The sequence below is a fragment of the Thrips palmi genome, unplaced genomic scaffold, assembly GCF_012932325.1.
Source record: "Thrips palmi isolate BJ-2018 unplaced genomic scaffold, TpBJ-2018v1 HiC_scaffold_4, whole genome shotgun sequence".
NCBI lineage: Eukaryota > Metazoa > Arthropoda > Insecta > Thysanoptera > Thripidae > Thrips > Thrips palmi.
In genome coordinates, this window is record NW_023144631.1 from 15,115,184 (window position 1) to 15,127,018 (window position 11,835).

Sequence of the window (11,835 nt, forward strand, 5' to 3'; positions counted from 1 at the left end):
TTTCTTGATACATTCTTTATTTTCTCCAATTATTATTCCGTCATCAACGTGAATAGCCAGATACAAATCACCCTCTTTTGACTTGAAGATACAATTATCTGACTTTAGTTGTGTCATGTTTTGTTCTCTTAGAAATCCAGTGAATCTTTTATTCCACTGGCTTGGTGCTTGTCGGAGTCCATACAATGACTTCTTCAGCAAACATATTTTACCAGGTTGTTCAAAACCTTCTGGTATTTCCATGTATACTGGTTCTTCTAGCTCTCCGTATAGAAAGGCTGTTTTTACATCTAATGTTTGTATACTCCAATTCCTTTTGGCAGCTATAGCAAACAACAGTCTGAGGGATGTTGTTTCTACAACAGGACTATATATGTTTTCATAATCCATCTTATTTTTGTCCTGTGCACATCCCTTAGCCACTAAACGTGCCTTGTATGTGCCATCTTCTTTCACTCTTAGCACCCACCTAGACTTTAGTACATCTTTCTTCTTTACCCGATGTTTGTCTGTGTAGGTCCAAGTGTTATTTTTCATGAGAGATTCTTTCTCACTTTTAATTGCTTTTATCCACTGGTGTTTCTCTTCAGAATTTACAGCTTCCTCATAAGTAAGTAGTGATTCAACTTCTGCAAAGTCCATTATGTAGTCGTTATATTTTGATGGCATTTTTCTTTCTCTTCTTGGTCTTCTGTTATTTTCTCCGAGGCAGGGCGCGTACTCTTTCGAGGAGTGGAACGCCCACGAGTACGAGGAATACTCTGACTAAAGCAGGGACCAGCAGGACCCTTGACCAGCCCTAAAACACGGGCAGTAAAATGTCAAACCCTCTAAGGGCCACTTATGACAATGGCGATTAAGCCCTAAAAAGGCAGCCTAGAGTTATGGCGATCAAGCCCTCAAAGGGGCGGCCTATGTTTTAAATTTAAAAGACTGATAGTGTAACAAGTTTTATAATTGTACATAAATTGTGAATTATATCAAGTAGGCCCTGTCTAAGGGGGGAGGAGTGTGGTGTACCGAGCTAGTAAGGTCGCCGTTAGGTTGGCACTGCCCAGCAGCGCCCCTAGCGGCGACCACTAGAAGCTCGGCCACACCGCGCTCCCCCGCCGGACGACAGTGGTCGCCACTTGCATCAACAGCATCAAACTGTGTGGTTGTTTGTTCCCTTACTCTCCCTCTAAGTTCAGCATTAACGAGCTGTGATACACTGAGAGACACGGATAGAGAATAACTCAAGACACGACAATTGAAATACTTCTGCCGCTGATCTAGTTTCCAACAGGTAAACTGTGCAGAAATGAGTGAAGTCATCAAGCAGAACAATGAAGTAATTCTTGTTGTCATAGGTTTCAGGATTGACTGCACCACCTACATCAGTATGAACAAGGTAGGTTTACGCCAGACCGCGTCTTGTCGTAACAGGCTTCGCGATGTCTCGCTGCCTGTTCCTCCAATCCACGCCTGGCGTACCTACCTTGGCCTGCGGCGCTAGCCTGCCTGCGGCAGGCAATGGCTTGTCCATTGTCGGTTCACTGAGATTCCAAATGCTATGAGTATAGCACGTATGGTGCAATGCGCTGTGATATCGCACCATACGTGAGCGATTCTCACGTTTCGGGGTAGTTTCGTTTCTTCTGACTCCTGTGCCCAAACGAGCGCAGATATCGACATGGGGTTTGTTTCTGATGTTAGGGAGGGCCATTGCCCACTAAACGCACACATTTCGAAAAGTTCACGTTCGTTGGTTTGGTCTACGTAGCGTTTGGAATACCCTAAATGTAACTTCCGTGATTGTCCAAAGAGAACATACTCGAACTTTCCGCCCCCAGTGTGGCGGTGTGGTTCGAAAATGCTGCCAACTGTCGATGGGGATTCGAAGCTTGGCATGTCTCGAGCTAATTTCGACCGAAGACCAATACGCCAGACTTCTTTCAAAGGTACTTATGCTGCAACGAAAAATGTCCTCCGTATATTCAATTTCACTACACAAATTTCGAAAAGGCAGCTCTGGACTTCTCCCCAAGCCAAACTTTAAACTTCACTGTCATTCATTTTGCGATACTTTTACTACAAATTTTTGCGATAAAACCGAGTTTGCGATTCCCACGATTTATCGCATCCTGGAGTGCGATAATTTTTTTATTGCACTTTTTTTGCAATAACCACCCCATAATTTTTGCGATAATAGAGCGTTTTGTAGTAACTTTTATCACATTTTTTTCTGCGATAACTTTTTATTGCATTTTCTTTGTAGTCATTATCGCAAAAATGCAATACTTTATTGCAAAATTTAGCTGTAATTTTTTTATTGCAGATATTTAGTTGTCATTATAGCAAAAAAATGTGATAAGTTTTTTATTGCAAAATATATACGGTGGTTATCGCAATTTGAATAACAGTGTTTCCATGACACAAGCCATCAAAGTGGAGTCCCTGGGATATAATTGCATGGGTCGCGGAAATCTAAGATGCTGTACACGGTCTCAAAGCGGGCTAGAGCATTATAAAATGGCGTGTATCAACAATTACCTGTAACTTCCGTGGCACCTACCCAATGTTGCAGCAGCACTAGGTGAAAAAATTTTTCGCTTAAATGTCGGGCTTAGAGTATCATTTGACCCTGGAACGACTTTTAAGCCACAGCAAGCCCGAGTCAGCCGTTAAAGCCGATTTTCACACTTTGTAACTTCCGTGATAACGTAATTTCCGTGATCAAAACACCCACTAAAACGTATGGGAATACCTTATGGCTCATGTTTTTAGGAAGGTAGTACAAGGTCTTTACTATAAATACCATTGCCATAACTCTAGTATCATCCAGGACCCCAATAATCAGAAAAACTTAATTGGATATTTCTCACTTTCGGCAAATCAGAGACGCCAAAACTACCCCGAAACGTGAGAATCGCTCACGTGCAATGCCACAGCCATATTGCACCTTTGGTGCAATGCTTCCCGAAAAGGCCCTATGCTAATGCATGGGAAATGGGAGGCATTGCACTTCATGTGCAATGCTTTTGCATTGCACCAATTGACGCTATACTCATAGCGTTTGGATTCTCAGTGTTATTTTTTAAATTGTTGAATGGTGGGGGGCTCCGCCCCCCAGATCCCCCTACATTCTAAAAAGAGTTGTTTTATCTATAGATAACACGATCTTGACCCTTGTCACTTTTTAACATGTCGAGGCTGGGGGGCTCCGCCCCCCAGACCCCCCTTTCTCCAAGCCGGAAGTGATCTTTCTGCAGAAAGCTCTATTTTTCGCCGTTTTTTAGGTGTTTTTCGGCTATAAAAACTGAACCAGTAGAGCTAGGATGGTGAAATTTCGCGTGTGCCGAGCCAAGGACATACCCAAGAAGTGTGCAAAATCTCACCGAGATCGGCTAAGCCGTTCAGGAGGAGTAGTGCACACAGACAGACAGACAGACAGACAGACATGAAAAACTTTTCAACCCCACTGGAGTAACAGGCTTCGCTATCGCTCAGCCAATTATTTGTAGAGGTCTGCTCGCTCTTTCTCTCACCGTTTTAAATGGCAGTCTTACTTGCTTTGCCTTTGCACAGATATTACATTTTATTGAGGTATCAACTTTGCAATAATCTGCTCCTTCACATATTTCTGGAATTTTCTTCATTTTTGTATAACTGAGGTGACCCAATTTTCTGTGCCATTCCTCTATTTTTGTTATCTTCTCACTTGACAGAGCACTGTTTGTCACTTTCTTCAAGTTCACTACATAAAGTCCATTGTCAGTCCTTTTACCTTCAATAGCAATAGAATCCCTTGGTATTTCTATCTTTGTTTTCATTATATAGACTTTGTCATCTTCAAAGTAAACTGTACCTTTAGATTCAGTTACTACATTCACGGACATCAAATTTCTTGTCAGGTCTGGAACATAGTACACCTCTTTCAAAGTGCATTCTTCAAAATCTACTGTTCCACGTCCTGTAATTGGAATAGTGTCACCTTGTTTAGCTATTTTGACACTATCACTGTATTTTTGCATGTCAGTTATAATGTTTTTATCTTTTATCATCATCTTGTTGCATCCACTATCCACAACAAGTTCAATTTCTTCTTCCTCTTGTTCTGCATTCAGACACTCAGTTTCTTCTTCCTTAGTTTCTTCCATGTGTGCAATCAACACAATTTTCTTATCATTTTTCATATTACTTGTTTTATTTTGCTCACCGAACTTGCAGTCTTCTGTCTTGTGGTTCATGTTCTTGCACGTCTTGCATGCTTTATCTTTGTAGTTGCAGTTTTCTCCTGTGTGGTTTGTCATTATTTTCTTGAAATTCACTCTGCATATTGGGCATGATTTTTGTCCAAATTCTTTCTTCTTATCATCATTATTGTTGCTTTCTTTTCCTTTTGGACATTTTGGCTTTATATGTCCTTTCTTGCCACATCCATAGCATGTAATTTCTCCATTACCTTTTGATTCTGCTTTGAAGGCCACTGGTTTTTCTTCTCTTTGCATTTTATATTTATCTTCCTCCAACGTTAGTCGTTGCATTAAGTTCTCAATGTTCTTGTCATTCTTCGATGTAGAATCCCAAGCTGTGCTGAAGTGTTTGAACTTTTCTGGCAGGACTGTTAGAACTTTTGACATCAACATTGTTTCTGTTATTTCTTCTCCCAAGGCTGTCAACTGATAAACTATATTCTGCATCTTGCTTATATTCAACTGAACATCCTTGGCAGTATCAAATTTGTAGTTATAAACCCTGGCGTTTTTCTTGGCGGCTGTACTGTGTTCCAGAACGCATCGTAGTGCGTTGCTGAACGCGTATGGAACCCATCTGAACTCGTTGTAATGTGTTCGCAACGCATTATATCGACACTTATGTGTTCCCGTAACACACAACAGTGCGTTCGGATGCGTTCCTAATGCCTTTCGGTGCGCTCGCATGCGTTCCGGAACGCACGGTATCACAGTGGGCGCCACGCGCTAACGCGTTTCGGAATGCAGATGGAGCGCACAGGAACGCACAGCAAAGTGTTCCCCGCGCGTTCCATTGTGTTCTGGACGGCACTGCAGTGCGCCGCGCCCGGCGCAGCACAGCGTTATTTTGTGTTCCTGAACGCACTCGAGTGCACTGCAGTGTGTTCCCGACTGCATTGTACTGTGCTCCTCCGCTGGGTTAGTGTGTTCTGAAGCGCATTTTTGACGCATGAATGTGTTCCGTCAGTGATCCATGTCACAAGGTCAAAATACAACAAATCTACAATTAGAAAATACAATTTTTTTTTATTAATTCGAACTACAGTCCGTGTTCGTAAAAAGGCCGACCGGGTCCCAAAGCTGGGCCCCAGGGACTGCGGGCTGGCCGGCGGACTGGCCGGCGGGCTGAGCCTGAGGGCCGGCCGGCTGGGCCCCAGGGACGGTGGACCCAAGGTAGCGGAAGCTAGAAAGCTGCTGTTGGGCAGCCTGGTAGCCACGGTTCAGGGCAGCAGGCGGCTGGTCGGCGATGGCCTGGTCGGCGTGGTGCAGGGCGAGGTAGGGCTCGTGGTGCTGGTGGGCGTGGTGCTGGTGGGCGTGGTGCTGGTGGGCGTGGTGCTGGTGGGAGTGGTCCTGGTGGGCTTGGTGCTGGACGGCGGCTTGGTGCTGGACGGCGGCTTGGGGCTGGGCGGCGGCTTGGGGCTGGGTGACGGCTTGGGGCGGGGGGGCGGCTTGGGGCTGGACGGCGGCTTGGGGCTGGACGGCGGCTTGGGGCTGGACGGCGTGGGGCTGAGCGACGTTGGCCACGACGTTCTGGTTGCGGACCGCGAGAGCTGCCCTCCTGTCGGTCCGCCGTACTCTTTTCGTCGACGGCTTCCCGGCAGCAGCTCTCGCGGCCGCGTTCAGTGACGCCTTTTCCTTCGCCGCAGCCACTAGCGGTGTCACATTTTCATCTTTGCTCCTGGCCTCCTGTATCCGTCGCCTGTCGCCCCTCGGCTCCTTAGAGCCGCACAGGCGCGACACGTATGAGAGAATCGACGACACCTCTCCCTCCATCACTGCCGGGTCCGTCCCCAGCCTCTCCAGGTACTGCCTAAACCGTGCTGCAAAGAAATGGAACAAAATGTTTTTAAAATACCTCTTAGTTTAACAAATATATAAATTGAAAACAGGCACTTTGAAGAGACTACACACCTTGTACTGCTCTCTTGAACTGTTCCGAGAATTTGATACAGTCCTTTGTTTGCTTCAGGCGGTACCTTTTGGCGTCATCGCCGAATACCCCGTAGATTAGGTGGTTGCACCAGTCCGTGTCATCTGTCGCATGGGCCATCTGCGACAGTGACCCGGACTGGATCATCACCCCAGTGTTGGGAAACAGCTCCACCTGAAACGACATCAATCATGGTTATGAACACTGGACCGTTGTTGGAAATATTAGGTACAATTATAAGCTGGATTGAAAAGTCGAAGTATTTTAACTGACATCTAAGCTGCCAAATATTTTAAATAACGTTGGCCTTCTCTTCCAACAAAGAGTAGGGAGGCTTAATTAAATTACAGATTGTGGTTGAGAATAGGAATATTGCCCCAAAGTTGTTGTACTTGAGGGTATTATCTGACTTCATTAGTTTAAAAACCACCTTACCAGTTCAGTCCCCGTGGAGCTCCTCTCTGACAGGGGGATTGTAGAACCGGAAGTACCTGTTAACAGCAATATACCTCGTGATTAGAAGAATGTCCCAAAAATGTACAAGGAATGAAAATGAGGAAATTGGAAAACTCATTGGCAACACCATTCCACCCCACATAGAATAAAAAATAAAAAATGATACAGCCACCCATGTGATATGTTTAGAAAGCAAATTAAGTACACACTACGAAGTGCTCACCTTTTGCTGCTGCTGATATTAATTTGGGCTATTTTATTTCTTTCCAAATTATGGTTGTCTCTGAATTTTCCATTTTCCCATCATTTCCAATCACTACTTAGGACTAAAGTTAAATCAGAACGTTGACCTGCCTAGCCTTGTCAAGGGTGAAATTGTGAAAGCTAAGGTTCTTCCTAACACAAGACTTGACCTTTTCACTCACAACCACTTCTTAACTTTAAATCGATGGCTCCTAAATCATGGCTGTGATAGTGACAGCAGAGATTTTTACGAGCCAAGAATGGAAGCCAAGCAGGTGTATTACAGCAAGTATCAAAGTCTTATGTTAACCAAACCTTCAATTGGTTTATATTTACAACATGAAAAGCTGGAGTTCTCTTAACAAGAAGGTTCACATCATATTATTGACCTTGCTGAAACTGATTATAGATGGAATGCTAGGTTTTCCAATCCTAAGATTGTTGTCATTTCCACATTTTGGGTTGGTGCTATGCTGCCAACTGCCACTGCTATGCTGTGGCTAAGATTCTTTCGAACCAACATTAAAGCCGAGCAGATATATCACAGAAATTATCACAGTCTTACGATGGCTAAACCTCTATCAATTTATGTTTTACAATTGAGGAATTGTTTCAGCTGAACTAGGCATAAGCTTTCTTCAAAAGAGTACGAATTCTAAAAATGAAGTAGTTATATCCTTCCAGACTAAAACAAAGGTCAATAAATAAATAAATAAGCAAAAAAAATTAAAAGAGCTAAATAAATAAATAAATATGATAAAATTAAAGCTACAAATGCACTAAAATGTGCATGGAATGTAAACAAAACTTACAGGGGGTAACTATGAAACAAATAAATACAACCTAATGACTAGAAACTTATGCTGTTCACCCAATCCTGAACGTAAGTAGGCGATTTAGAAGTGGGTGACTTACTTATACTCTTTGTCGCTGTTTCAACTTGTTGTGCAACAGTATCACATTTTTGATGGATGCTCTTGATCTCAGTCTCTAGAGACGAAAGTGAAGTCCTCCAAGCAGAAGCTTCTTGATTGGATTTTGTAACAAATTCAGTGACAGAATTTGTCATTGTTCTAATTGACTCAACTACTTCTGCCAGGGCGCCTCCTTCCAGGATACGGACTTTCTCTGCCAAGGATTCATTTAACGCTCTCAGCTTTGCAATATCATTCGTGGTGTCAGGCGTTCCAACGGTTTCAGTGACCTTAATCGTGGAACTCTCTTCTTCAGTTGGTCTGTTCCCCGTCGACCCATCTCCACAAGGAATATCATCATTAGAATGGGCACTCACACCTTCCAAAGCATCAGTCCCCACCATATCTAAATCATCACCATCATCGTCAAAATGATTCTCAAGAGTGTTAGCGCCCAAAAATGATTCCAAATCATCATTACCCTTTTTTCTTTTCATTGCTTTCTTGCGCATCTGAAAGACAAACCAAAACGGCCCACAATTAAATACACCATCAAGAGAGAAAATAGTTTTACTTAGGTGCATAATGTACAAACCCTTCTCTCCCGCTCCTGTTGGACAATTCCTTTTGCTGGTCCTGTGTCAGGAGCAGACATATCGTCATTTGTGTTGGGTTCATCATCAGGTTCCGGAACACTGCCAAACTTTATTCGACCTAACTCTGGTGCAGTAAGGCCCTCCTTGGTTTCTGTTCAGGAAAAGAAGCATGTTATAGGTTAGCACAGCTGGAAATTAGCAACATCCTAAACTGTTCAGCACTCCACTTCTACTGCACATACCTGCTAACCGTCCAACGAGACAGAAGAAAGGTTTTTCTTCCCCATTAGGAATGCCATTGCTGCTCATGACCTTGTACCAAATTTTTCTGTTTATGTCCGAAGTGGATTTAGGTTTGAATTTCTTTCTTTTGGCTTGCCCCTGGCTGTTGATGTAGGGTACACTGATTTTCGAGACCGGCACCTCCTCTGTGACATTATCACCGTATCTCTTAGAATACTTCACTATTGCGTACCACCCTGAAGTATTCACCTCTTCTGGCACATCAGTTTCCATGGCGCTTTTCTAAAATTTTGCTAATACTCAGTCAATATCACAAATATCACAAATCTATCTGGAAGAACAGCACAGCAGCGATCCGTCTTGGCGTCGTCGGCTTGGGAAATGGCGCTGGCGTGAGCTCGCGACCTCTACGTGCCCTCTACAGGTGGCCGACTTTGGCGTGGGTTCTTCTTCTTGCCCTTCTTCTTCTGGTCTGAGTGAGCATCATGCTAATATATTTCAGGTACACTTTGCGTTTTGAAAATCAAAGTAATACCACTCAATCTTAAAATAAAGACAGACGAACGTAAAGACATTATGTTTTTGAAACGGAATAAGGCACATCTCAGTACATATTTCTATCAAACACTCATGCAAATATATTTTTTTATGTTGGCAGCAGTTTGGCTCCACGTATTTGCCAACTCAAAAACATTGTGATGGCACGAGTTTTTGATAATATTATGCGTTGCTGGATACCTTTTTACGTTTAAATTTTAATTCATGTCAATTTTCTGCGTTTTTATTTGGTGATCGAGTGGTATTTTATTGTTTTTTAAAACGCTTGGTGAACTTGATACGTATTGGCATGTTGCCTACTCCGACGAGAAGAAAAAGGACAAGAAAAAGAGGCTTTCCTTAGTGTTTGTTGTGGCTTATGGCGTAGCTTTGGCTTGATTGACAAGTTGACAAGTTAGTTTGAGTGAATTTGTTTTCTACTTTTAACTTATAACATTATCTTCATGCCTATGATGAGCGAGAGGAAATCGTGGGTTAAGACTTTTAAACCAATCCCTCGCACAACTCTCATCTCGCGAAGAAAGAAGGCCCTACTACGAAATTTAGAGGCAAGTATTCATTAACAGGACCATAAAATTTACCCAAATCTTGAATTAGAGCTGCTAAACCCTATGTGTAGAAGTCCACACTTTGTAGCTCAATCACAATTCACTTTGTTGTCTTCATGTTTTTTCATTAACAAGACCATAAAATATACCCAAATCTAGAATAAGAGCTGCTAAAACCAATGTGTAGAAGTCCACACTTTGTAACTCAATCAGAATTCACTTTGTAGTCTTCATTGCTTATCTGTTTCCTTCATTTTTGGTGTCACACAATGTGTTCTGGTCAGGAGCTGTGTGTACAAGACCCATAACCTTACCAGCATGAAGTGCTATCAGACAAACTTTCTTCTCACACTTTGGTTAGGTTGTGATGTTATCTTGAGATGTCTTTGGACGGAAGTGTTTGTCTTGTTGTCGACCACATGTCTGTAGCGTATCATTCGAATTGTTTTGTCATGGCTGACCCTGTTGCAGGCTACGCTTCATGAGACCCAATTAGTTACCGCAAGAGGACACCAGCCATATGAAGCTGTACCACTATCTTTTGGATCGAGCGCAGCTTTTCCATCTGAAGTAAGCCCTGTTATAAGATATTTGCATTTGTGAGTTTTCTGCATGGAAAATAAGAGACTCAAGAGTGACTTTTGTTGTTTTTAATGTAGCAGCAAGACAATGGCCTGGAAATAAATTCCCAAAGGAACGGGGAGAGCACGGAAGCCATAACTATTGGTGACGACTCTACTAATGCAGCTACAGGCCAGGAATCAAGCAGTTCTTTCTCAAATCAGGTAAGACTTGTAAGATCACAGTGAGATATTGTAATATTTTGCCCAGTTTGATATTCTTTTAAAAAAAATAAGATTTCTTAGATTGTTCCTTCTTTGTTTTCAGCACCAAGAGAACGCTCCAGATGTGAACACCGAAAGAGATACAGAAAGCTCTGAAACTACTTGCTTTGAGGAAGAATTTATTGAGGAGGTTAATGTGTCCAAACTACCAACATTGTGCTCCCATACAGAATGCACTGAAAATGATGTAGTCCTTATGTGTTTGGCCATTGTGTTTCGTCACAAGCTCACATGGGAAGCAATGGTTGATATTTTAAAAATGGTGAATACCATTTTTGAGGGTGATGGGAAGAAAAAGAAAATTAGATTTTCAAAGTGGAGTATTTTCAAAAAAGTTTTAAATAAGGACCAGTCTTTTGACGTATCTTATCATGTTTACTGTCCTGATTGTTTAGCCTACATTGGAAAAGCAGACTCTCTCAAGGTATCTTTTGAATGTCAGAACTGTGATAAAACATTTATGGTGTCAAAAGAACCAACTTATTTTGCATCGCTTTCATTTGAGGCTCAGCTAAAAAAACTGATGGCAAACACTACGCTCGCAGAAAAAATTTTACATTATAGGTTTAATCGATCCAAGGAAGTGGCAGAAAATTTAGAGGATATATACGATGGATCAGAATATAGAAAGCTTTCGGCTCCAGGTGGAATTTTGAGCAAACGTGAAAACTTCTCTTACACATTTTTTACTGATGGAGTAGCATTAGGAAAAATGAACAATAGGAAAAAAACTCTATGGCCAATTTATGTTACTATCAATGAACTGCCTCCGAAAGATAGAAGTAAAGAAATGTTGCTTGTGGGGTTGTATTACGGATCGTGTGATCCTAACCAAAATGCATTTTTGAAGCCATTTGTTGATGAAGCTAACAAACTCTCATCTGTAGGATTTGAGTGGCACCACAATGGTAACTTAGTTAGTAGCAAAGTGATTCCGCTGGTCTCAGTTGTTGATTCTGTGGCGCGCCCACAGCTGCTCAACTTTCAAAGTTTCCACGCCTTTTATGGCTGTACATTTTGTTATAATGTAAGTACTCATACCACCAAAAGGTTGAAATTTACAATAAGTGATAGACCAGTGAAAGAACGTACTCAAGAATTGTATGAAAGAGACTTGCAGCAAGTTTATAAGAGGCGATTTGAAAATAAGGATGAGAAGAGACAATATAAAGGTGTCAAAGGTATTACTTTTCTTGCAAAATTAAATTATTTTAATTTATTTACAGGATTTGTGGTTGACTACATGCATTGCCTTCTTCTTGGGGTC

General features: G+C 42.2%; 1 protein-coding gene across 1 annotated transcript; it reads right to left on the reverse strand.

The window, feature by feature from the left end:
* Positions 1-641: 641 nt before the first annotated feature.
* LOC117649923 lies at positions 642-9,012 on the reverse strand. The gene is made up of 8 exons (XM_034393108.1): positions 8,617-9,012; positions 8,374-8,525; positions 7,780-8,290; positions 6,601-6,656; positions 6,147-6,339; positions 5,664-6,055; positions 3,575-4,706; positions 642-799 (listed from the first exon to the last, which is right to left on the reverse strand). Exons 1-8 carry the CDS (start codon positions 8,888-8,890, stop codon positions 642-644), a joined length of 2,868 nt encoding a protein of 955 aa, XP_034248999.1. The 5' UTR covers positions 8,891-9,012.
* Between the last annotated feature and the right edge of the window lie 2,823 nt (positions 9,013-11,835).

Excerpts from the sequence above, each read along its gene's own strand:
- LOC117649923 (XM_034393108.1), bottom strand. The coding sequence starts at position 8,890 with ATGGAAACTGATGTGCCAGAAGAGGTGAATACTTCAGGGTGGTACGCA. Across the intron at positions 6,657-7,779 it reads AACAGCGACAAAGAGTATAA|GTACTTCCGGTTCTACAATC; the intron begins GTAAGTCACCCA and ends TGCTGTTAACAG. Across the intron at positions 800-3,574 it reads AGTTGATACCTCAATAAAAT|GGCTGGTCAAGGGTCCTGCT; the intron begins GTAATATCTGTG and ends CCCGTGTTTTAG.